This window comes from Etheostoma spectabile, chromosome 10, assembly GCF_008692095.1.
Source record: "Etheostoma spectabile isolate EspeVRDwgs_2016 chromosome 10, UIUC_Espe_1.0, whole genome shotgun sequence".
NCBI classification, from domain to species: domain Eukaryota; kingdom Metazoa; phylum Chordata; class Actinopteri; order Perciformes; family Percidae; genus Etheostoma; species Etheostoma spectabile.
This window is the reverse complement of record NC_045742.1, coordinates 15,738,492-15,766,267: the sequence shown is the minus strand read 5'-3', so window position 1 is coordinate 15,766,267 and position 27,776 is coordinate 15,738,492. Positions and strand designations below refer to the sequence as shown.

The 27,776-nt window shown below is 38.8% G+C and overlaps 1 protein-coding gene across 2 annotated transcripts; it reads left to right on the top strand.

Moving 5' to 3' along the window:
• The first annotated feature begins 15 nt into the window (after positions 1–15).
• klhl4 (kelch-like family member 4) lies at positions 16–27,513 on the top strand. Of its 2 annotated transcripts, none has more exons than XM_032528308.1 (11): positions 16–217; positions 12,547–12,714; positions 14,302–14,438; positions 14,767–14,963; positions 17,375–17,587; positions 19,123–19,309; positions 19,387–19,611; positions 21,212–21,374; positions 23,569–23,781; positions 25,610–25,781; positions 26,113–27,513. In XM_032528308.1, the coding sequence occupies exons 1-11, from the start codon at positions 183–185 to the stop codon at positions 26,170–26,172; spliced, it is 1,770 nt and encodes a 589-aa protein (XP_032384199.1). In that variant the 5' UTR covers positions 16–182; the 3' UTR covers positions 26,173–27,513. The 2 variants fall into 2 exon arrangements, with proteins under 2 accessions (XP_032384199.1, XP_032384198.1); XM_032528307.1 differs by lacking the exon at positions 16–217 and adding an exon at positions 4,211–5,105.
• Positions 27,514–27,776: the final 263 nt, after the last annotated feature.

The following is a 27,776-nucleotide window of genomic DNA, read 5'->3' as shown; positions in this document are numbered from 1 at the left end:
CCTTTTAAAAGAGGAAAGTGCTCCCTTCCTTTCTGGAGAGGCAAACATTTTTTTGCTGAAAGAGAGACACGGGAGAAGAAAATGTTGGAGCAGTCCAGCACAGTTGGGATACGTAACTTATTGGATTGCATGCGGTTTGCCTCCATTGGCCATCCATTTTAGAAGATAATTTCAATGTTTGAATGCTGAGGACTAACATTTACAATCAGTTTCTCAGGTAAGAAGTGAAATTACTTATTATTATGTAAATTGACACAGATGAGGGTATTGCCAGAAAGAGATTTTACTTGAACTAGTAGCCTAACTCTGGTCATTATTCTGATTATGGTATGGCTTTGGTTACGTTCAGATGCATCTAAATGTTTATGCTATAGATTCAGGAGGTACAGTAACCTTGTCGGCCGGTTCAGCCATAAATGGAACACTAAACGTAATTTCTCATACATTTTCAATTTGTCTACCTTGACCTCCATAGTGAGCAAAAGGCTGCATTTTGTGAGTCGTTTCTGGACGCTGGTCATGGACATATCAGGTCAGGGTTGTTACAGCAAGGAATGTGACTTACATTTGACATTACTTGTCTAGGCCTTTTTTACATTGCTGTGAAATTTCAAAATGGCATTTGTGTGTGTATTTATGACATTTACATGCCATGCCAGCTTGATTGCTAGTGCAAGCTATCTGTCTTGCACACTCAAAGAATGGCCGTCTAGGCATGTAGGTATGTTCACTGGGGAGGCAGATGTTGGATGATAATGTGGTTTACCACACCAATCTGACATCTGACATCTCATGTGTCATGTGGAGTACAGCCAGATGGTGTCCTTGACTCCTGCAAGAATAAGAGGTTACAGTGTGATGGCTTCTTACTATACATTCGATCATATCTCACTCTAATAGGCCTTTTATTATTATGATACACCTGGACCTCCTAGACATAACGATAGTGTCTTTAAAATACACTATTTATTCTCTGTATGAAAGGAGTTTCATTTCTAATCCATTTTAATGTATTAGTAGATAATGCATTGAAGCTATTTAGGATTTGTATAACATTTTTTAGTTTCTGGGTTTTCATTCATGAGCTGAATTTAAGTGAAACCACCTTTTTTTATAATGAGTGTGTGTTGGGTAGGAAGCAGAAAAGATGATTTTTTTTTTGTGTAAAACTACTTTCAGATTATATTTGATTTAAAAGGCTTCCTGGACTAAAATAAATGCATTTGGGAGACATGAGATTTTCTCTTCAATGACAAAAACAGGAGATATTAAACTCTCTGCTTTTATCAGTTTGCACATATGGCTAATGCTATCTGCTGTGATATTGACTTTTAGTGATAAATGACTGTGTTAAAATATTAGTAGTGGTTTGTAAGGGACAAAACCAATACCAAGGAACTACATAATTGGATTGTTCAGTCACAAAATCAACCCCCAGCTTCCCACATATGGACAATGATATTACTTATCATGATTCTGTTCAATTCAACAACATTATTATTTACATCTTTATGCCTGAAGTAAAAGGTGTCCCATTCTGGTTGTAGAACAGCAGAGGGTTATATGTAACAACCCAAATGTATGTACGTTTAAAAATAATGTAGTTCATGTTATTACGGAACTTAGTGGTTATAGCATCACATGGTGCACCGCCATAAAAATGTGTGCAACATACTCAAATTTGTAATCAACAAATACTGTACATCCAAATGACATGCTGCTTTTAATTAATAGAAAGAATTTATTGATGACATTAAAGATGATCACATTGTCTGTCGTGAAACAGTAAATGTCAAAAGGTAAAGGTCTGATGCATGGCAAAACAAGATGGCTTCCCTTACAGAAAAAGAAAACCCTAGAGCCACTGAAGTGTTGATGTGGTAGATACACAAAGTCAAAACATGTGCAGAAACTCCTTTAATAATCAGAATCCCCAGCAGGGATCAGTTGCTTTCCGCTGGTCCTTTTGTGCCAGATTATAATATAATGAAATGTAAAATATTTTTATATGCAGAAAAAGCTCTTATTAATAATTCAGTGTTTTGCCTCTTGACTGTGAACTAATATGTGAAGCTCATCCACTCTCATTCTAACATTAGCATAAACATGGATGTAAACAAAGGATGATCCACACATTTTATGCAATCTTTCAACCTCCTGTAGTTTCTACCATAAAGTCAATTTGAATAATGCATTGACTTTTTATAATGCTTATTTCTTAAACTTACAGGAGTTGTGGGAAAATCCTTGTTTCTGTAGTAATCGTTAAAGTCAGGTTAAAGGCTAGTTAGCTGTAAGACACTTATAATTTATAACTTTGTCAATGTGGCAAACACAATTGTGAGTTGAAGTAAAAGTGCATTTCTTCCTTGGCCTTAAATATGTTATTTATAGTCAGAGAATGGAGGATATATGATGTCTGTAAGTGGAAGATATTTAAATATCTTTTAAAGGTCAGATTAATGTCTGTCTCCATCAAATAGCATGAGCAGTCATGGTTTAGGTAGCTAGTGGACACACTAGCTGGTTCCTTCCACTCATCCAAACCTGAAGTGGGAGGTTTGTGGAGGTGGATGAGAGATTGTACAATATCGAATTCCAGCAGTTTGAGTGCAGGGTCCTCCTCTCACCTTGTCATGAAAATGGAAATTAGGAGCAAGAAAGCCTACAGAAAGACCGTTCTGCATTTTATTTTAATTTTTTCTCAGGAATAAAAGTTGCAATTCACAGATATAGAATCATGTAAACATAGTGTCAATAGGGAGCTCTGGTGCTGGACATTAACATTGATGGAATTCATCCAATTTAATCCATAAATCCTGACCAGATGCAATGCAGCATCAAGCATGTAGGATAAGCCTTGTTGTGTTTCACAATTTTTCATGGTTAACAATCCATTTCTAAATCCAATTACCACCTGCCCCATGGGCATATAGACCTTCTTTTGACAACTAGATCAAAGAAAAGTACTTAAAACACATAGATCCAATAGTGTAGGCACAATACCATACAGCAGGGGTTTTCAACCTTTTGGATGTGGGGACCAGCAAGCTGGCAAAGAGTGTTGGGTGGTGTTCTTTAAAAAAGTAAATATGCAAATGTTTCAGACACAAGATTTCTTTACCTTTAAAGTCCATTCTCAGTGTTTGTGCAGGCATCAAATTTCAACATATTTTCTCCTGCACAATTTCATTCTTCAATCTTTATTTTCCATTTATACTTTTGTAGTGTATATGTCCATTTAACAAACTAATCTGAACATCACTTGCAGAGGTGAGCAAAGCAAATGTGTTCCCCTTCATATAGACTACATCTGCACAGTGAATGATGGCTCTTGTCAGAAAACATCTTTGCAGCCCAGTAACCTACACCATGTGGTCGCAGCCCGGCAGTTGACAAACACTTCCCTACAGCATAGCACCATGCTCTTTATATATGCTGGTGATGCCATCGGCATTGATCAAATGTCCACAAATTACCTGGTGTGCTGTTACACTGTCCCTTTGTCCTCGAAGTACTAGTTGAGATGTGGTATCTGAAAGCCTTGCATGGAGTATTAACTTTATACAGAAGTAGGATCTATTTTTGAAATGCAAAAGATAGTTTTCTAAAGCCCAGACTTGGGAAGAGGAAGCTTGCTGACCTTGAAGGGTCATCAGTATGTAGTTTTTCACTTGTAATTGCACGGGCTCTCAAGACAGTGACTGAAGGAGGATTTTTTCTGCATGGCTATATACACTGAGACAATCCCCCATGGCATTCTGGTTGATGTGAGCATAGCAGACTGCACAGATGTGTGTTAGTGTGGGATAGATTTCTATTGCCTTGAATAGTGTGTTTTGGTTATTTATGACAGTTATTGATGTATCCTGCTTTTTATGTTTAAAGATGAACATGCATTTGTATCTAAATACATAATGGATTACATCTTCCTATACAGTGAGAGTCCTGATAGTACAGTGTAGTTTGTGGTCTTCCTCTTTCCCTACTTGAGCAAGCAGTGATTTACTTTGCTAAGGTGTGACTTCATCATCCTGGCTTCATGATACCTCACCTCCCCCTCGCAGCAAGAGCAGGCAGCCCTGTTATCATACGCACAAACATACACAAGGAAACACAGAACAGCAGCAGAGGGGACTGGGCAGGGCTTGGGAGATTTTCTCATTTTTATTTCTTGAGTATATGTCTATCTCTCAGAGTGTGTGTGTGTGTGTGTGTGTGCAGAGCAGAGACAAGCAGAGAGGGAGAGAGAGAGAAAGCGAGACAAGAGAGACGAAAGGGAGGGAGTGTGGATCATGCATGTGCATTAACTCAGCTCCAGCGGCACAGCAGCAGCAGCAAACAGAAACAGCAGCAGCACAGGAGGGAAAGAGAGAGAGAAAGACAGAGAGGGAGAGTTGGAGGGAGGGTAGTAGTCTCAGGCACAGGAACAAAAGCTGCAGAGGACTGCTTTCCATCTCCACTAAAAGAACAACGGAGGAGTAATAGAAGGAGGAGGGGTTGGTCATGATAGTTGTGAGACAATAACGGAAGAGAAGAGGCACATTGTAGTCAGTGAGGACTGAAATCAAGGCTCTTCTCTTCTTTGCTCTCCATGTTTTTGGGGACTCAACGTACCATTACCTTTGTCTCCAAACCCTGAGGAGGATGTCTGTGTCAGGGAAGAAGGAATTTGACGTAAAGCAGATCCTCAGGCTCCGCTGGCGCTGGTTCAGCCATTCATCCCAAGGTTCGGCTGGCAGTGGAGGCGGCGGTGGGGTAGGAGGCTACATCCAGCAGGATGGCCTGGACCACAGAGGGACGCCTGTCCAAGGCCGGCTGAAGAGTCACTCAAGGGAAAGAGGCGTTGGAGGAATACGTAAGAATAACAGCCCGGTCCGCAGTATCTTGGCACCGACACCAGGGCCCACACCTGTCTATGTCAGAGCGGGTCAACAATCATGGCACCACCAGCAGAACACCATCCAGGGTCTCCAGGTCAACGAGGAATTTCCAAAGAGCAGCTCATCACCCAGCACCACAAGGAAAGAGGACGCCATCACTGGCCAGGAAGATATAAAGAAGAACAGCACAGAGGAACTTGCAGACATTGAGGCCAGAGAGAGGTATGACTGTTTGGAGACATTAGATTCTTAAAAGACACAGATTTGTTATGTGGCACCAAATCAGTCACCTTGCATAGCAAATGCTCAGTTTGCGGAAACAAGATTATGGGATGCTATTTTGGGAAGGGATGGCACCCTTACGTTTCATAGTGAAAGTGTAACTGCTAGATAAAATCTGTATCTAATTGAGAAAGTCTGACACCTGAGGCAGCACCCCAGGATTAAAAAGTAAGAAATGTTTTGTTGTGATCAGGAAAAATGAGCACAACACTGCTTTAAACATTGTTGCTTACCGAGTACCTAGCAGCCATACTTAAAATCAGTTTCCAACATTTCTGAGACTAAATACATACACATCTGAAGAGTACATCTATAGCTTTTTCAATTCATTCAGAATTTGGATTTACACCCTGCATGTACATCATTTTAATTAAGCTAAGATTAAATTATCTGCACAGCTATCCTTTTCCAATTTACCCTGGCTTGGCAGCTGCCACCATGGCTCACCTGGGGACAGCTCACTCTCATTGTCCACAGCATGTTAGGCAGGATGAGCCAATAAAGCATCCTTTTAATTATTCAGTGGGCCAAAAGCGGAAGGCTTTTTTAGCTCTCTTGTCTATGTTGTGGTCCAGATTACATGCACTGTATGACGTTGCCTGATTCCTCCAGAGTCTTTAATTTTTACACATTACACTAATGGATTCTTCCATAGAGGTAAAAGTAAATGGCGGGAAAGAGCCATAACATCACGTAACACGTACTGGACCTACAAAGGAGAGCAATCACATGAATTATCTAAGCCAAACGCTGTCATAGGTAGTTGCTGGCACAAGTTATTTAATTTCTTTTCTATTAATATCTTTTCAGAAACTCTGATGCAAAACTCTTGGGACATACATGTTTTTTACAACTATAAATCCCACCCTTGCCATTCCAGGTTGTTTTTCCCCCCCTTTCTTTCTTCCCTGTGATGATGCGTCTTCCTTCAATAAGGTGTGTGTGTGTGCGTGTTCGTATGCGTGTGTGTGTGCGTGTGCGTGCTTGTGTGTGTGTTTGTGTGTGTGTGTGTGTGTGTGTGCTGTCTGGCAGAACACTAAAAGCACCTCACATCAATGATGAAAAGACCAAGCCTCCCTTTTATCTTGTTTATGACATTCTAAGGTTATTGGTCCTTACGTTTTCCTGGGTACCATGCTGGTGATGAAATGAACAATGAAAGTGAACCTGTCCCTTTGTTTTGAGAAAGAGCTAACATGATTGAACAGGTAATTTTAAATACACAATCTCTATCTACAGCCAAAAATGTGTCAATGTTGATTTTATGAATGTCACGTGCATTGGACGGTCAAGTTCCCTGAACAGAACGTTAATTATTCTTAAGAGTTAAGATACAGATTTGGAATCAGCTCGACGTTCTGCTCTTCTAGTATAGTATAGTATAATAGGTATAATTGGCAGATGTTCATGTTTTGGGGTCCCAGAATGTGAAAAGTGTATGCATAAAAGATGTGCCTCCCCGGGTCTTAAGGGGGACCTTGAGTTCATGCTGGCCATGCAAAATACAGCACAGCCATCATATTTTGACAATAATACTGATATATTAAAAGGGTTCTGCTCTGGTGGATCATAAAATATATCCTTGGCTCAGCTGTACTTGGTTGTAGTGATCCATTTATGAAATTGTTAATCAGCAAATCTGACATACATTTTTAATGATTTGATTCTTTTCTTCCACCAAAACTGCTGACAATATACAACGACAAGAACAGTTCCATTACTTCCCCCTTTTTAAATAAATAAATTAATCCCTTTAAGCCCTTGTTGTATATAATTATTAAATCAAGGAATTGTGTTTTCTGAACCTGCAGTGGCTCAAATGGCAAGAAAGTCTGGAAAAATGAGTTTGACCTAAGCAGTTATCAGATAAATACACTAGCGTGTGGCACGGGACCACTTTTCAATCAAGTTTGAACATAATGGAAATGCAGTCACTCGATAACTGTAAAGGACTAGCTGCTGGAATGTTTGGACAAGCATGGCACATATAGAAAGTTGCACAGTGAATTAGGCCAGTGACTGTGTGACACTTCATGGCTTGCATGTTCTTCAGCGGCTAAACAGATGTGTGGATGTCACTGAGATATGCACATTCATTTACTCCACCAGCTGGGTGGCCTTATTATGTCTCACATCATAAATCCTTGACACATAATTTGTCACAATCCCTCAGGCTGAATGAAGAACTGAGTTCTACTCACTTTGAAAAATACAAAAGTTTTAGCCATTCCCTTGTAGCTGGAAATATATGTCAGTCATGTTATGCTACAAGCCCCTCAGTGATTAGTTTCATTCACGCGTCTGCAAAAAATCCTTCCCATCACTTTATTTCATTCTTTCATTGATTTGGTTTCTCACTTTTGTTATTAATCTTTAAGATTGCTGTCAAACTAAACTAACTGACAAAGTTGATTTTAAGAATTGATGTTCAGTATTAACATGCTTAATAACAATAAATCATAAATGCTCATTTCATTTCATTGGGTATGTATGTGTTTGGAAGGTTCTTGGTAACATTTACATTGAGCTGATGAAACAAATCTTTGTTTTTTATATTTTATGTAGTTAATGAAGTTTTGTAGCGCATTCTAGAAACCTGCCTGGGTGCCATGAGTACCAAAGATAACTCAAAAAGTCAGTGACTCGTTTTTTCTCTCCATTTTATCTAAATTTTTTATTATTCAGGACTCTTTGGGGTTAAAAATCTTTTTTATTCAAGAGTGTCGTGGCAACGAGCAACACAAATAACAGACGTACTGTAAAATTGCAGGCGTATAACAAGTTAAAATTGAGACACAACAAAGTACAAAATTATAAGATATCAAAAGACATTCTTCAATAATCAAAACATCTACAGCCAGGCTTCCAAGTCTTTCACCATCACTTTAAATGTGTTCAGCTGAAGATTCAGGTGGTTTTGTAACTGATTCCAAATGCTCTTCTTCCCAGTTCAGTATGGACAGTTGCTGGTATGCTGCTATGATTATTAGCTTTTATTTTGGATTGAGTTGACCTTTCTCTTCTGATTGACTGGTACACATCTACAGAGTTATTAAATCAAATATATGGAAATAAGTAGCAGATGATGCCATGTTGTGTTCCACCCTTGCTCCTAATGCTCCATAGTGATCTATAAACTCTCATGACTCTCATCCAAATTACCTCTCCTCATCATTGGCAGAGAATATATGATAGAAGTTAACCTGAATGGAATGGAAACACTGACCTCTCCCACATAAAAACTAACAGAGGCTTGAGTCAGCGGGCTGTAAGTTTGAATAATATCTCAATTCCCTCTCTGCCTTGGAAAAGAAATACCACCACCTCTCCCCATGTCAACAGCAGTAATTCAGATATTTGTTGGATGCTTCATAACACCACAAGGCTTATAGGTTCTTGGTCTGCGTGTGACATCCAGCGTGGAGGCTGTAAATTGCAAAATATCTTTTGTAATCTCAAAATGACATCCTCAGGGGTGTAAGAGATTTTGTGATTGCAAATAAATGATTTTGAGCGTTCTTTAACTTTGCCAAATCAGCATTCTGTACACCACAAGGCCATCCATTAGGAAGCCAGAGTTTTTGGTAGCTCTTCCTCCTTTTGCAGAAGGTGGTATAAAGAGTGTCCAGCATTATATGCTGGACACATTCGTCTTTTCTGGTCAAATTCAGATGAGATCATTTAGATAGGCTGTGAAATCATATGATATCTAAAGATCTAGATCTATAAATATCTAACATATGCAGTAGATCAATTGCAACCCACTACTTTAATAATGTGGATTAATCTGTTTACCCACTAACATGGTATGTAAATAAATTACAGACAACCCAACAGTCATGCACTATGCAAGTTAACCTGCCATCAGCAAAGCAGTGAGAAGCTTTCTGCTGAGATCTGCACATTTTTCACTTACAGAACGCCGCCAACACACACAGACACACACAATTTACACCAAATTTCACAGAATTACAATGTGGACAGGCAAATGTCAACATGGAATTAAGATTTAACACACCATTAAAATGTACTATACTTGCACCTTTTTTAAGGCAGTTCCAATATTAATATGCTGTGCTTAACAACAGGAAAAATGTAATCTCTGTTTTGAAATATATTCATCTCCTGGCACATTACTCCTCAGTGGCTCCAAGCAGATATTTCACTTAGTCAGTTATCAAGATTTTTTTATTATCAAACGAACAGATATTTTGACTGATGATTTTCCATTTTCACAGTGTTGGATTTAACTCCTCTTGGTGTAGTTTCTTAATATTCAAAACAGGAATTTGAATGCCACCTGTGATGTTCATTAGGTTTTTGCAGACATTCTGCTGACATAACTTCTCCACTATCACTTCTTTACAATGTGTGCTGTTTTGGAGAAAGCTGAGTGGAAAGCTATAAGGAAGCAATATTTCATTCCTGTTAATAGCCGTGGCAATTTTCCACTCCAGTCTTTAACATAAAATGCCCATATTCAGAGCAGATTTTTAAAAACATGGTTCCCAGATGCAGCTCCATTTCCTTCATCATTATCAATATTAAGTATGTCCGGTATAACAATGGCATCAGAAGAAGAATGTCTGTTGCAAGGCCTGAGATAGTTAAATGCAGGGAGGAAAATCTATTTCTTATCATCTCAGCCTCACTGCCGGGATCAAGTTATTACAGTCAGTGTATATATTTCTCTCTACACAAAGGCGAATGACAGTAATACCGACTGTCAAAGCCGAGGCATAAAGATTTCATGGACTATATAGACTTGGCACGTGCTGCATGAGGCTTTGTCGGAGTTGTTGGATTCTCAACCCAACCCAAGCTTCTCAGCAGCCTTCTGGGGCAAATGGTTTTTATAATTCATTTTGAAAGAGACATTTCCCATTTGGCCCAGGCAGGCACGACTTTCTCTCTTGTAGAAGGATGGTGTTAGACTGAGATTTTCAGTAACGTTTCTGACTCATAACCTTTACAGCTAGGGGCTAATCATGGCTGATGGAAGCACATCTTGAATCGTCCGACCATTCATTTAAGAGGGCAGTTTTGGCATAGAGAGAAGTCAGACTGATTACAGCACATGGAACAATTGACCTCCTCTGTATTATTGTTAAAGAGTGTATTTTCTTTATATCAGCACTGTATATTGTGCTCAAAAATCACATGTGGACTTCATACAGCCTCTGCCTTACCTGAATGACTTGTTTTTTTGAACATGGTCCATCAGTCACATTGTGGTGTGATATCTTTGCGATGGTGTGAGGGGGGGAATGACAAGACTTCAGATGATATGTGCTCAATAAAGAAGGAAAATGTCACGTGTACTGTGGTATATTGTGGGATGGAAAAAAGAAATCCTGCATTTTATTCTGTTATAATCTATTCTTTTATATAGGCTAATTTACCTTCTCACTGTTCTAGAAATTCAAGGTGGCACAACTAAAATAGTTTGTAGATCACAAAAGAAATCTATAGACCTGTTACCCTGACCCTGTCTATGATTCTATGAATTGCTGAGTAATATGTGATGCACATCAATGTCCCTACAGCAGTTTCTCTGGAGTAAGGTGTTCTGGGGCTTTAGTGTCTCAATAAAATTGGGCTTTACCTCTGATGATTCAACCCTCTACTGAAAGCGAAATATACCTTACAGAGAAATTTACTGCTCCCTGGAATGTGATAGCAAAGCAATTAGTGTCGGAGAGATTGGTAGGCATGAAAAATCCTTACAGCATGCCTTGGAGCCAATACAAAGGCAATGTATCTCAGTTTTACGGCCCCATTGCTTATTCAGTCTTGTTTGGTGTTCCTCCACAAGACTCCAGAGTCAGTGGGGAATTATTGTGACAGGGCAATAAATTACTCTTGTATTTAGCATAAAGTCTCCCAATAAAGATTAGCCTATAGGATACTGCAGTGACCGTAGGGCAGTATAAACAATTCCCGGGGGGTAAATGTTGTTGCTTTTGGTAATCAAAGAGGAGAAAGTCACACACTTGGCTAAAAACTTTATAATAGTGTGTTAAATCAGAACATTGATAAGAGCCATCACCTCCTCCATCTTTCCTGTGTTATCAATCTTAGTATGTGCCTATACATTGTGTGGTCAAGCATTACAGTTTTTTTTGTTTGTATTGAAAAACCTCACACTGTACTAGTTTATGTAGCTCTCTTATCAGCATATGACTGGTAATGAGTGGGGATGTAAAGTGTTGATTTAAATAGCACTTTAAATAGACTTTTTTTTTTTTAAGCACAATCAGTCTTTACGCAGCCACAGGACCGTGAGATGACAGTAAATTCCCTCGGAGAGACGGCTTGGGTCTGTTTATGTAGCGTAACAAACAACCCTAAATGTCACTGAGTGGACTTGCTCTGTGAAGGACAGCAAAGTGTCTGGGATGCGTTATTTGCCACAAGTCTGAGGGATTACTTGGGTGCCTGTAGAACAGCATGTAATCTAGCAGCCCGTGGGGACAGGGACTCAGCCTCACCACAATGCTGCGAGGAACAGGCTTGTTCACTTGATAAGTCCCTGTCTTTAGAAAACCAACATGCTCTCACAGATATGCAGATGCACACAGGAACAAAGGCATGCACACACGCAGACACAGGAAATTCTGTCTGGAAAGCTGTTGCATAGATTGTGGTGCTCACTTGGCCCAATTGGACTGCAGCATTGAGTTATCGACTTATGTGCGGAGTTTAGTCCATAAGCGTTTTAATTTCAGCTTAGAGTGGCAAGAAAGATGCGGATACACCGTAGGGAATAGAGGATTCAGGAGTCTCATATGTCCAAATAAGCTCTTTTGTGTCCTTAATAATTTGTTGCTTATCATGCTGTGTGCAGCTTTTTGATTATTTTTATTTCAAACTTATGATAGTGGACAGGGAAAGGCAACAGTGGGTGATATTACTAAATTAGTTTAATGGGGGGGCAGTGGTTCAGTCAGTAGGAAATTGGGTTAAGAAATGGAGCATTGCTGGTTCAAATCCACATACGGACCAAAGTACAGTGGTGGAGTGGTAGCTGGATAGCTGCTAAATTAAAATGTCCATGTTTATTTTACCTGAAGTTTCTGGTTCTATTAGTCCCCATCAAGTGAAGTTTTTGCTTACGGCTCACAATTTCTCACACATGTCTATTTCCAAAATAAATAATAGGGGGAAAGCCTAATGCAACAAAACATGGAGTTCTCTTCTGGTTATTTAGAAGAGACTACATGCAATGTTCTGAAGAGCAAATGGCTCCTGGTGCAATGCCCAAATGTTCAGAAAGTGGAAAAATGCAACAAATAAATTCTAAATTGCTATCGATAAGCAGACATGTTCCTTTGCTTTGGTCCTATTTTTAGTCATATAACATCTCTCCTCTCCTTCACAGGTTGGCTCTGAGCACCTTTTCCAGAATGAATACCAACTCGTCCGATGAGTTCTTCCAGGCCACAAATCATGCAGAACAAACTTTCCGTAAGATGGAGACATACCTCCAGCACAAGCAGCTGTGTGATGTCCTCTTGATAGCAGGGGATCATAAGATACCTGCTCACAGGTTGGTGTTTGTGCTTCTGTCTTCTTTGATATCATTAATTACCCCTGCATCTGTGGTAGTTAAGACATACAGAAGCTCTCCTAATATATTTGAGGAATAATCGAATAATCTTTGAAATGCAAAGCAAGCTTCTGCTGATTTTTAGGTGTCAGGAAAGATATGCAAACTCCATGTTCACTGGTTTGCATCTAAATAATGCACACTGCTGTGATTTAATTACACCTCTGCCCTTCCTCATTTCCTCATTGCATTTGCGTCGTGGAAGAACACTGTGATCCAGTACATGGAGGTGTCAATATTTGGGCATGCAGCCCTCTGTTAAATGGTTGAATTGAGCAGAGAGGCATGCCGTTCACTGAGTGCATATGCTTGTGTATGATTATCCGCCGGCATATTTTGTTAGTTCATCCAGACAGACTCATGAAACAGAAACCAGAATGCTCCACAGAGAGAGAAATAAGTATCAGTGACTGACCTAGATGAAATAATCAGCTCTCTGACTGCCTGTTTCAATGTGGCTTCATATATGGTTTTAGGACATAACCAAGGAAATCAGGGATGGTGGCTAGACAAAATAAATTACACATAATATAATAAGTATATAAATTAGGGCCGCCAATGGATTCACATATTTATCGTGATTAATTGCATGATCGTCCATAGTTAACTTGCAATTAATCGCAATTTAATCACACATTATTTTATCTGTTCTAAATGTACTACTACAAACTATCCAGCATGGAATGCCTTTGGCGAGGGGAGGGTGGGTTCTCTGCATCAGCCGTATGCTTGGCCAGCAAGGTGTATTTGAGACTCAACGTACTCCAGAGAACCATCTGGAAGAGTTTTAAAACTGAACTTGCCATTCTTTATCCATTTCTGCTCAAAGAGGTTTGTTTCTGGTAGCCATCCACAAAGTTTCTGCTGTACTGCTTCCTGATTTTCAAAACTACAGACTGGTCCGAGGCCCAAATCACAGGATGTGTGTAAATTAATCTTGCATCAAAAAAATGAGTATCGACAAAAGGAATTTCCTTTCACTCTTTATTATTGTGTACATTTTGAAAGCCTTAATAGAAATATAAGGAGCCACAACATTATGAAAATATGGGTGTAGACTGTTGGACTGTGTCACTCAATCTCAATTACGTTGCATCTCCATACCTCTCATTTCCTTCTCGAATCAACCACTGTGCTATGTGAGCTAGACAAATGAGCTAATAATTTAGAATTCGGACCAGTGTATATATTAGCAATGTGGCATAGGTGGGATGATTACATTCATCATACACTGACAATGTGGCGTTATACAGAATGTCGAGGGAACAGTACCAATGGTGTTAAAGCACACAAGCAGTATAAATCCTTGTTAGAAACAGTACTACACATAATGATTACACCGACAGAACAATGTGACAGCAGTATACTGAAGATATGCCCTTTTATTATGAAGCACAGCTACATTTTAGGAGACACATCTCACAATTGGTTTACTAACCACTCAAACTAATCATATCAATTTCCCATAGACTTGCAAATTAATGTACGGTACAACAGCATTAATTTACTGCATTTTCTTTATGGCAGACTGGTCCTGAGTGCTGTGTCGGACTACTTTGCTGCCATGTTCACCAGCGATGTGAGAGAGGCAAAGCAGGAAGAGATCAAGATGGAGGGAGTCGATCCAGAGGCCCTCAGATCCCTGGTTCATTTTGCATACACTGGTGAGTGCTCGTAAAGACGTTCACTAGCACTTGTAAGTAGTTATGAGACTTCTGAAATGCAGCATTATTAATATGGATCAATAAGGCAATTCATCACTGGGCAGACTGACCGGGCAGCACTTAATGCAACATAATGTTGCATTATTTTACAGGAGAAATCCTCTTTGATAAATGCTGTTGTTGGAAATATCCACAGTTTTAAGTTGACATAATGATGATTAATCCACTTAGTTTGATTGCAATACTTCTCCAACCACTGTAATTGCCATTATGGCTACCTCTAGTCTGGAAATGAAAATATATTTTTCTTGTCCTCCTGACATTGCAGGCGTCCTTGAGCTGAAAGAGGAGACCATTGAGAGTTTATTGGCGGCGGCTTGCCTCCTCCAGCTTTCACAAGTCATCCAGGTTTGCTGTAACTTTCTGATGAAACAGCTTCATCCCTCCAATTGCCTGGGAATCCGCTCCTTTGCAGATGCCCAGGGCTGCGTGGACCTGCTCAATGTGGCGCATAACTACACCATGGTAGGAGGGCGAATGTAGACCACATTTACATGGCTGTATGGGCTAAATTATTTATTTTGTAAGAAGAGATTGCACTCTCAAAGTGACTCTTCTTTGCGTTAATACACTAGGGGATCTTCGGTAATGAAAGCTATAACAGGAACACGAGTATTTAAATATTTAGTTTAATTAACGCTATATGTGCTTTCACTTGAAAGGCAGCCCACACAGTAGTAAATCAAATGAACCTTGCTCCACATAATCTAAAGTGCTGACATAATTTAATGTGAGCCTTTTTCCTTATATCAACTCTTGTTATTGTGAATGCAATATAGACTAGATATATTTCTCTCTCCCAATATATTTAAATATTTGTGACCGTCCTCTGTTTTCAGGCTAGTTAATTTAAATAACCTGTCATAACCTATAAGGAATGAAACTGTTAGTGTCTTGGTTTTATATACTATCTAATTTAAGCAGAGAAATGGGTGACATCCACATTTGAATAGAAATTGAATAGTTTCATGCTTTCACTTTATCTAATTTGGTTATGTGGCTGTCAGTACGAGATACCTCGATGCTTCACATTGATTAGTGCACTGCCAGACTTGTGAAAATTTGATTTTTATATATTTCTGCGAGGGATATTTGCATTGGATTAAGATTCATGCACATGTTTGTCAGATAACGTCTTGCTGGCCATGCAGAAGTGACAGCACGAAGCGGGCGCTATCTCCTAGAGGACATCTGCTCAGCTTGTTTACATAGGCCCCATCCAAGACCAGGAGGTTAATCTAATCATAAAACTGCACGAGAGGGCCAACTTCCCGTTCAATCACTTCAATAATGAGCGGCGAGAGCTGTTGGCTTCCTGGAAGTCCGTTCCTGGGTTGTGAGTGGAGCAAGTTGTGTTTTGATAAACTTGTTTTTCCTGGTTGAGCATGGCAGCTGAGATCCGCCTCTGACATCCTTTTCCTATTATGAAAGAGTGGCCCTTTCTATGTTGCAGTAGATAAAAATGTATTGTGTTATAGTTTGGGATGATCTTTCCAGCAATACAACTTTATTTTAGTTACATACATAAACACTACAGATATTTGATTTTGTGAATTAATCCCAATTTAGAAACATTACAAAATATAGCAATCTTTCTTTGCCAGCCTTTGCAAATTGCATGGTGATCAAAATGTTCTTGAAAAGTAATTCTCCCAGCGTGACTCTCATTAAACATCAACATTCCTCCTCAGAAAACACTGTTCTTATACAATTACTCTTTTGCAGTAGTTAAATCAATTAGTATCCTCTCCTGCTGATCTTGTTTTCTAAGCAATTTACCCAACAATGAGTTTGCCAGCATTTGAAAACATGCTTTTAAGTGTTAATGAAACTAACTTGGTTGAGCTTTCAATTTTGTTGTCAGCTGTTTGGGAATGGTAATTACAAATAATTGGTCTAAAGCAACGAGAGAGTTGGATGGCATTTCTCTCAGTGTTGCCACAACAGATCGATAGATGTCCCTCATTTCATTAAGGCTGTTTGTGTTAAGCTCTTAAAATCGGCTCTCATAATAGATTGGACCGAGATGCTGTAATTTGTTGCAAGTTGATGATCAATAGCGTACTCGTTTTTCATAATCGTTGAGCATCCAGTCTAAGTTATTCATGCAGCTTAATAATTAATGCTCAGCTTTCTCGTTCAAAAAGAAATCATGGTGTGATTATGGCCAAGGATTGCGCTGTGTGTCTTTCATGTGCTTAAATGTTGGTTGTAACATACTGTAGATGCACAGAGGCGGCAGGGTGTTTTATATAGCATCATCTCTAATGAAACTGCCCAGAGACAATGTCCTTGAAGAGGTAGGTAGCCATGCAGCTTGTAATATCGCCTGGGCTTCTGGCCAGTTAATGGAAGATCAATCTTAAGAACGGCAATAGAGAACAGCTTTTACAAAACTTAGAGCTGGACACTGCATTGGTGTGATGACAATGTTGGTGTGCGGTGCCTGTCTGTTTCTCATTAAAAGGCTTATAATGGTTTAATGGTGCAATGTAGGATCAGCAGTAAAAATGTTGGATAAGCTCATGAAGAGGCTTTTTTAGATGCTAGTGCCAGATTGATTTGTATCCTGCTGTTGTGTGGATCAACTTATTTAGGGAGCTAAATAAAACAGATGACAGTTTCATATGTCCATTCAAGACTTGTGAGAAATGGAGTATTCCACTTTCAGTTATGTAAGAAATTATAGATAGAGACCTCCAAATTGGCATCCTCTGTCGATTTACCCTGAGTTTTCTTTACATTTCTGTCCTTGTGCCATTTGGTCCTCATTGATATAGAAACACAACCACACACACACAGTGCTTTGCTGAGCGTACTCTCTACGCTAATGACTGATTATTATCTGCCTCCTACACGTCTGCTCTGTGTTCCAGGAACACTTCCTGGAGGTCATTCAGAACCAGGAGTTCCTGCTGCTCCCCACGGCTGAGATTGTTAAGCTGCTATCCAGCGATGAGATCAACGTTCCAGATGAGGAGACGATCTTCCAGGCTTTGATGATGTGGGTGCGGTACGATGTCCAGAATCGACAACAGGATCTTGGGGTGCTTCTTGCCTTCATCCGCCTGCCTCTTCTTCCTCCACAGGTGACTTTGTAGCTGAGACATAGGCTGTACTAGTGCCTGCCCTGTCCTCACTGTCAAAAGGTGGCATTTTTTAACTTGTAAACCTTTCCAGGGTGAAATTTCCCCAATTTATAGTGCACTTGTTCACAACTGTTTTCTTAATATTAATGCAGGTTTTCAGTCGTTTTTGTCTATAAAATTGCAAGGAATGAAGTGAAAAATGCCCAATTCAAATGTTTGTTTTGTCTGAGCAACATTCTAAAATCCGAAGACATTCAGTTTGCTTTCATAAAAGATAAAGAAAAGCAGCAAATCCTATTTAGCACTTTAGCTTGAAAGTCGATCTACAAATTGATAAATCGACTACTTGTTTCAGATTTAAGTACCATACATTTACTACAAGAGAACCACTCAGTTAACCTTCAGTCTTCCAGTTGACCACTGAAAGGCAGTGAACCACTGAACACATCTTCAATAATCACTTTGTTTATGTTGGGAGCTGAAGAAAAAAAATCTTCCCTCTCAGTGATAAATCCAACTGACAACATGACGACTACACATGTGTTTTTATATGCATTGTTACACTAAAAGTAGATGTTTGAATTATTATTGTTTTAAACACTCCAACTCATGTTTTATGAATGCTGTATTTCAGAGAAAAAACATTGTTTTACAACTTTGTCATGTCTAATTTACATAACATCAAACTCAGCTAAGCAATTTTTGGCAGATCTGAATTATGAAAAAAATCTAAATTAATTTTAATACATTCGTATTTTTTAAATCACATTTTTTGTTTTTCACTGTATGCTTGGTGAACAGAAAATAATCCACAACATTCTTGTCTGCAAGCAAAAAGTTTTCATGAATAAAAGAATATGTGGAAAGTATGATCTAACAGATAACATATCTCATCCATTGACTGGGGAGATATTGTTGGCTGTGAGGCAAATAAACAACAGAAATGAATCATTTCGTCAAAATGGTACTGTACTGAGTAGAAACTGAAAAGATGAGCAGAGTAGCACCACTGACATTACTTGCAGGCTTAACATAAGCATTAGTTACTGTATGTACAAAACCTTATTTCATGAAAATGAATGTGTGGTGAAATACTCAATAAAATCACTTACAAAATGTTCTCTTTTAAAGGAACTCAATCAATCCGCAGTGTGGGCTCAATATTATATTGAGGTTAGATATTTAAACAGATACTATATATATATATATATATACATGGTTTGATGAACATTTTCATTTCCTGCATTTAACATAAACCCTATGAAGTATCAATCACGTATTTATTTAAATACTTTAAAGACTTGCTGTTACCACATCTAAAGATCTATTTAAGTGCAAGGGTCATTGTGTTACATGAGATTATCTGTTATTTAACTTTACCCCTAATTCTACATGAGATTAACTTGGTTTTGGATTAACAGACATTTCATTACATGTCTTCAAAGGTGATTTATACAGATACTGTACACATTTGTCACTATTCTACACATTACATTTCATGATGTAGTCTTTTAATGTGATTCCTTGAAATGTAGCTCCTTGCAGATCTTGAAAACAACAAGATGTTCTCTGACGACCTGGAATGCCAAAAGCTGCTGATGGAGGCCATGAAGTACCATCTCCTGCCTGAGAGACGTCCCATGTTTCAGAGCCCAAGAACCAAACCTAGAAAGTCCACCGTGGGCGCACTTTATGCTGTAGGAGGGATGGATGCTACTAAAGGTATGGCCCATACGCAGTAGTTATCAATGCACAGCAACACAGTTTATTTAAATTGTTAATATTTGCTGTGGTTTTAGGCTCTACCACCATTGAGAAGTATGACCTGCGGACTAACACATGGGTCCAGGTTGGAGTCATGAACGGACGCCGGCTCCAGTTTGGTGTTGCAGTTATAGACAACAAGTTGTATGTAGTTGGAGGGAGGGATGGACTCAAGACGTCCAACATGGTGGAGTGCTACAATCCAATCAATAAAGTGTGGTCCACCATGCCGCCCATGTCAACACACAGACATGGACTTGGTGAGTGTGTTTTATTAAAAATAAACTAATACACTGATAGATAATGGCATGATTTGGGCATAAAAACATTGCTTTGCTTTTGCCAGTGAATCACATAAGAGCCATCCTGCCATTCCTAAATATATAGTCAAATTTTAAACATTTTTTTCTTAAACTTACATGGGAATGGGGACACTCTCGAGCAACTAATATGTCAGGAGGGTTGCAACTAATGATTGCATAGTCTTCCAATTATTTTCTCAATTCACCGATTATTAGTTTTGTTTATTTGTTCAATATCATGTATAACATAGAAAATCATCAAATACTTTTGAGAAACTAGGATTAGTGTATTTCTGCTAGATAAATGATTAACTGATCAGTAATTCATTGATTAATCAACTCTACTCTTTTCAGCTCCATATGTCATCAAGAAAGTTACATCAAAGTTCTCAATCTCATAGTTTCTCTGTCTACATTTGATATGTGAAATTTTAGTTCCTTCTTATTTATTATTATGCTTTCAGAGGGTGTTGACCATAAAAACACAATTCGTTCACATAAAACAAGGTTTGAGGTTTTAGCTCGGTCAGGCTACCTGATGTTATGAAACACACTGCAGGATGCATGCTCAGGAGGGTCACAGCTGGTGTGCTGTAAAAAAATCATACATTTCTTTTTAAGATAGATCTTTGATATTTTCCCATTTCCCTATCAAAGCTTGGCAGGCTGCGTTGTACCCTTTCCTGCCCAATAAATCTCATATCAGAAGCATTTTGATTCACAGTTGAAACAGGACTGGGTAACAGAACAGGGAGATCTTGTCAAAGCTTTCAGCTCGCTCACCCAGTGTGGTCGAAGGTATCAGTCGGCCCAGGAGATCACACTGTACCGATTTCTTGTGTTGACTTTGATCTTTCCCATAGCAAATATCTCGTGCTGCTTTGCTTGTGGTGTGCACATTTTGAGTCTGAACATATTTGAGCTTAGTGTCTACCAACATCCCTGCCCAACCATTTCCTGTGTGCATTATGGGTAAAGACAAGAAAAAGTATTTCTTTTTCATTTAAAAGCCACCAGTCGGTAATAAAAGTCTCACTGCGAGAATAGTTTCTGTCTGACAGTGTATATGTCATTCGAGGTTCTCTGAATGTGGTCTTGCTCTCATGTTCCCTCCAAATAATTGAACTCTCACCAAAGGAAGTAACAATGGTAATATAAAAATCCATTGTGTTAAAACATCTTTTTGCAATGTTGCAGGGGAAACTGTTTTCCTCTGGGACTTGGGAATGAGGAATAACAATGCATTTTTATAGTCTTCCTGTTTTCGGCATAGATTTGGTCAGCTCACTCTCTCAGCCCAGTTCTGAAATTATAAACTTACCCTTGCCTCAGCTCTCTCTAAGAACTGTTGAACGAAAACAACAAGTTGGAAATGTCATTTTGTTTCAGTGATTATCCACGATCACAATACACATTTTAATACAGGATTAGGAAGCACAAATTCTTCTAGGTATTATTAATCATCTAATGGGACAATTTTTAATTTTCTTCTAATTTTACAAAACAGCAAGCCTGCTTTGAGTAACATAGGCTATATGTCTTGTTTCCATCTGTGTAGGTATTGCTGTGCTGGAGGGTCCCATGTATGCTGTGGGAGGCCACGACGGCTGGAGCTACCTCAACACAGTGGAGCGCTGGGACCCGCAGGCCAGGCAGTGGAACTATGTGGCCAGTATGTCAACTCCACGGAGCACCATGGGGGTCACAGCACTTAATGGAAAGTAAGTTGCCATATCAGACCTACTGACATTTTAATCCTAAAAAATGTGCAACCTTACACTTTGAGGCAAAGTATATTGTTATCTTTCTGCCACTTTAAAATATCATGAGGTCGAGGTCACTTGCATCTGTAAAGCCACAACAGACACTAAGGAGACAGAAGAGTACGAGCAGTTAATAGTAAAAATAAAAGGAATGCCAGTGTTTGTGCATGACTTTGAAAGGGAGCTGTAACGTTTAGCCCTATGGTGGAAGGAGGAGACATGGACTCATGAGTTCTTCAACTGGTGCTTTGATTTATTTCTTCATCAATCACATGGAAGTGTAGTTTTGCAAGGGTGACTTATTGCAAAAATATATAAAAATAAAAATAAAAAACAGGAAAACTAAATACTAACTATTCAAATTATCATCACAAACTGATATTAAACAAGATCAAAGGTCATATTAGGCCCTGACTCTTGGGCTCTAGCACCCGCTCTAGCACCCGCTCTAGCACCCGCACCCAGCCAAAGCTGTTCTTCCCAGAGGAGCCTCTGCCTTCTTCCTTTTGTACCAGAAGCCCTTCCTACAAGACAAACCAAAGTTAATTTGAAATCAATCAAACATCATTATGTTAATTCACCATTCCCAAACATTTCTGGCAACATTAATACACCATATAACAACTATACCATCAAAAATTAAATACTACATGCTGAACAAGCTTCTCAAAACAGAAAAAAAAACTCAAACTCTAGGCACTCCTGTACACCCCTCTGTACTGGCTGACACTTGGACCATTCCAGGTCTTCCCCTCTGTAAAGTACTCCAGACTCTGGCACTTCCGGTTTGCAACTTCAACCCAGGTCCCTGCTTGAAAGTGAGAACAGGTGAATAAAACCTTGGGTAAATCCATTCACCTAAAATAAATGACTTGAAATTAACTGTGTATGTGTTGTATTTATCCAACCATGATTTCTAGTCTTTCGACTAGTACTTAAATGAAATGAAATAACAAGTCCAGCAATCGAACCACCAACCTTCCGATTGGCAGACAACCGCTCTACCACTGAGCCACAGCTGCCCCGTCATATGCGACTGCTCATACTAAAGCTAGCTTAGCATGATAAGACGTGCTACCACCGGCTTAAATGAAGGCTTGGGGTAGCCCCATGACAGGCGCCCTCTGCGTTAAATGTTAGTTTGTTTTTTAAATGCTATTAAGGTAAATATTACAGTGTTAAAATGACCTCAGAACCAAGGGTCCTTATATTTTTTGTGCATGTCTATTACAAAATCAACTTGTTTATTGACTTAAAATCTAAGTAAGGCCATCATGTCCATGTTTTCCTTTGCCATCTGTTTTTGTGCAAAAATAGAGTAAAAAAGAGGTTATGTGTATGACCACCATTAAATATTCTGAAAGTTGAAATTTGCAGACTACTGAAATGAATAAAAAATAAATTCAAAAATGTGCTTTGGAAAATGGTCAGCAGTAATGTAACACGTGACATGGAATAGAGCATGCAATACCACACATGGTTATATAACTCGAAGTGCAGTGTTCTAGGAAAATCTGTGCAGTAATAGTTTGACAACATTGTAATTCTTGAAAGCAGAATCAACCTTTGTGGCTGCAGTAGTCAGCAGCTCACAGCAAAGGCTGTTCTGATCAGTGTGGTAATTTATACAGTGTAATCTAGACTCTATAAAGCAAAACACTTTGTGTATTTGTATGTATTAAATGCCTAACAACACTATTTGAAAGTAAATTAAGTAAAGAACAGACCGACTCTCAGCCTAATTTAAATATGTTTGTGTGCCAGAGGAGGAAAGAGACTGCTGCTCGGCTACATCCAGTATTCAGTGTTAAAGTCGATGCAGAGTTATTATTGCATCTAGGTCAAAAATAGACAACAAGGAAACTGTTTCCCTAGCCTCTACTTTCTTGCTGTTGGGCCTGGGAGCTACAATCACTTAAAACACTGCTGTGATCTTTCTGGGAGAGAACACTCTCAAGGAAAGGGCATTTGAACAAATGCTATCCATTGCTCACTGCTGCATCTTACACATGTTGTCACATTTTCACTGTTCTGTCATTATTTTTTTTTAAAACATCTGACATCTGATGTGAGCTACTCCCGCCAGATCCACTAGGACAGTATGTACATGTCAGATGTTTGGGATTTTGACCCATTTTGTTTAATTCCTCAGATTGTTTGCAGTAGGTGGTCGAGACGGAAGCTCATGTCTGAGGTCGATGGAGTGCTTTGATCCACACACCAACAAGTGGAGCATGTGTGCTCCCATGGCCAAGAGGCGAGGTGGAGTGGGTGTGGCAACGTACAACAACTTCCTGTATGCTGTAGGCGGACACGATGCCCCTGCCTCCAACCACTGTTCTAGACTCTCCGATTGTGTTGAAAGGTCGGTAAACCCTTCTTCTCTGGAGAAAACACACAAACAAAAATGTTTCGTAAGCCATTTTGGATTGCAGTCAAGGGTTGGGACGAGGCTGTAAGAACAAAACGGAGACAAACTCCTCTTGTTCCCCACCCTATTCCTGCATTTGAAGACATGTCTGTTTTATAAATCTATTTGAAGAGATCATACTTTACACACATGGTTTTAGTTTTACAGATCATAGTTTCCAGACATGGTTTTATTTTACAGTATCTGGCTCCATCTGGTGGCTGTAATATCATCCTGAACATCAACCTGATGTGACTCACAGTACAGCACCTCCAATTCACTGCAAAAAATGTTTTTGTCAGAGCTTCAAATAACCCGTTATTATTTTGTAAGTAGTGATAATAGAACTAAAACAAAGATACAGATTAGTTTGAATGTATGTAACTATTTCTTGTAGGATGGAAATAATTATATATTTCAGCTTTATATTTTCCACCATTTTTTTATTTCAACATCTATTCACTTTCCCAACAGTTTTCTCAAATAACAGAGTTATTATATACAAATATTCCTTTAGTGCTGTCTTAAATGTTTTGTTCTGTGTTGAGTCAGCTTGTGACAGCAGTTTAGTGATCTGTAAAACAATGATTTTCCTCACTGAAAAGCATTTAGAAGTATTTGTTTTGAGCTTGTTGTGGACTCTTAGCTCAAACAGTGTCATTGCTTTCTGTCATGTAGTTAAGCTTCATGGAAGCCCAGAGGGACAGATTTGATTGTTGATCTAGTTTGATGCATATGTCAAATGGATTTAAAGTATTCAAAATAACTGCTTGTCAAAAACTAAAGCGAAAACTAACTTTTCTTTAGCGTAAATCTTGGTTGAAATACAACATGTCACATAACATGTGATTGCATTATTTATATACACTACCGGTCAAAGGTTTGGGGTCACTTACAAATTTCCATGCCACTCCATTATAGACATAATACCAGCTGATCTGAGTGGGGGGCTGATCTTTAATGCAATATCTACATTGCCCATTATCAGCAACCATTCATCCAATGTTCGAGAGGCACATTCTGTTTACTAATCTGATATCATTTAAAAAAACTAACTGAGAAAACACTGGAGAATCCTTTAGCAATTATGTAAGCATATAATGTAATTTGAAAACTGCTGACTGGGTTAAAAAAACAATGCAACAGACCTCAGCTGGTATTCTGTTTATAATGGAGTGCAATGGAAATTTCTAAGTGACCCCAAACTTTTGACCGGTAGTGTATATATATATATATATATATATATATATATATATATATATATATATCGCAATCACAATTCCCTGATTGCGGATTCAGATTCTGTCACATCATTATTTGACTTATTTAGCATAAAACTGAAGCGAAAACTGCATGAGGCCACTTTAAACTAGTAGTACCAAGTCTCAGCAAGACATAACTGAATTTCTGAACATGTAAATTACTTCTTTACCTAGAAATCATTGAAAGCAAATCAAATAATGTGACATCATTTTCCTCATCTAAGCAGCAACTTCTGCCTTTACCGATGAGTCCAGCTCTCTGCGGACCCAGCAGCAGCCAGCTGCTGTCCAATAGCAAACTTTAGCTTTTAAGTTTTAATCTGTCTCTCTGTGTGTGCTGAAAGGAGACATCTGTGATTTAAAAGGGGGAACATAAGGATGTCTCGGTTAGTGGGGATGGGACACTGTTTTCCTCTTGAGATTCATGCTAATTGACTGAATTGTTTTTTTTACAAAAAAAAAAAAATCTTTTTCACCATACCAACCATAATGCAAAAACAATCGCAATATTGCAATTACAGGTATGACCCAAAGACGGATACGTGGACCACTGTGTCCTCCCTCAGCATTCCGCGGGACGCTGTGGGTGTCTGCCTGCTGGGTGACAGGCTTTATGCCGTGGGTGGATACGATGGTCAGTCATATCTGAACACTGTCGAGTCTTACGATGCACAGAACAATGAGTGGACTGAGGTAATCACATCGAACAATCATTTTGAATAATATATTAATATTTTCTAAGATATTAATAAAAATAGGAAATTTTTGACCTTTCAAAATGGTGAAACTTTTAATGGAATTGTAACTTGTTTTTTTGCCAGAACTGGTTACATCTAACATCAGGGTTCCAGTTAAAACCCTCAGGGAGCATAAATCTGCTGAAGTCACTCAGTCCTATCAATATTTTATAGCTTGCTTTGTCTTGTCTCTGTAACCCTCTTATCTCCATGAAGTATAAATGGGATTCTTTTTGAAGACAGCCTCAGATGAGAAGCTGCATGTTAACCTTTCTGTTGTCCTGTAGGAGGTCCCTCTCAACATTGGCAGGGCAGGTGCCTGCGTGGTGGTGGTGAAATTGCCTTGAGCATTTGGTCTTGCGACAGCATGGGAAGCAAATGAGAGTGCAGCGAAGAAGAGTGGACAAACAAAACAACGGATCAAGGACACATCCTTTGAGAGTCATGTTTTTTTTCTTCTTCTTTAACTCGGCTTTCCACATTTTTCAGAGGGAAACATTTTTCGGAGCCTTGCCCATTGTTTCTATCATTAGTGGACAAGCCTACCCACTGGGGAGGACTTATTCAGAAACTGGACTGCATTGCACATTGTCTACATTCTCAACTGATCAAGAATTTTCACAGACTTGGATAAGCTGTAGCAAGTGCCAAGCCTTTGTTGTACTACTTTGTTTTATGAAACGTTCTGTGGATGTCCGTAAAAATTACATGTAAAAGTTACATTTTGAGTAAATAGGTTAGTTTACATCTATACAGAGCCTTTTCCTATCAGTGCCATTACATACAGTATATTTTGGGGATTATATTTCACTTCATAGCCACTCAAATGAAAGTTGTAATGGTACATAAATGTTACCACTGACCTGGGTCTTACCTTAGTGGGTGGTCTTAACAGATTCTTGCTCTTTAGCAACAAAGATCGCTGTGAACACTGAGCGTGAAGAGTTTGTCCGGGCTGCTTTGAAGAACAATTAAATCAAAATTTTTGCTGAATATTATATTTCAACATTTTCTTTTTTATTGAGCCTGTAGCTACAGAACACCAAAGTAATTTGCTTGTCTTAGAAATCTTGTTACGCATTAAATACAAGTTTACAAAGTTGTGAATTACAAAAAATATATCATATTGATATTTCACAGTGCTGTACAGATTTTTTGCAAACTTTCTAAAACTACATTTGTGTTGACCAGTGCACTCTGGTGACTACAGTTATTATTCTTGTGTCTTTATTTCTGGGCATGCTGGCTGAGCCAATGTTTTATTTGATTTATACAAAATTATTTATCAAGATCACTATCTGTTCTGTATTTTTAAGGATATGAAACCTTTTGGGTCATGTAGATGATTTTATTATTCACAACACAACCATTGGATTAACCCAGAACAATTAGCAAACTATGGCTGAGTGGTACCAGGTGCTCCAAAACCAGTTATTTGAGTCTTTCGGCAGCATTGGAAGCCTGATTTCCACAGCGCTTCACTAATGTGACTTTGATTGGAATTTTTAGGTTTGTATTTAGTTGTTTTGCTCATAAAAGTAAAAATGTTACTAACTTTATCAAAATGAGAACCATTTGTAACTGTAATTATGCCATGTTTTTGGGGCCAAATGTTAGTTTTTATCATAATTTTGTACAGCATGTAAACCAATAAATAAAATGACTTCAGTCTTCTCTGCACGTTCAAATACCTCTTTAGAGCTGAAGGTCGCCCCACAGCAGGCGTATTTAGATTTTTCTTGTTCTGCTTTAAGTAAACTAAACTGATTCTGATAAAACAGACTTGGAAGCTACTTTGATGTTGGCAATAACCTCAATTTTCTTCTAATTGCAGCACCCACTTTTTAAATCCAGCAAGCATGTTTGTTGATAGCGCTCAGCAGACTGAAGACCAACTGCTATTGCTTGTCTTTGCTTTTTTCATTGTTTACCCTCCAAACAGTTTCAAGCC

Excerpts from the sequence above, each read along its gene's own strand:
- klhl4 (XM_032528307.1), top strand. The coding sequence starts at position 4,648 with ATGTCTGTGTCAGGGAAGAAGGAATTTGACGTAAAGCAGATCCTCAGG. Across the intron at positions 5,106-12,546 it reads GACATTGAGGCCAGAGAGAG|GTTGGCTCTGAGCACCTTTT; the intron begins GTATGACTGTTT and ends TCTCCTTCACAG. Across the intron at positions 23,782-25,609 it reads CTCTCCGATTGTGTTGAAAG|GTATGACCCAAAGACGGATA; the intron begins GTCGGTAAACCC and ends TTGCAATTACAG.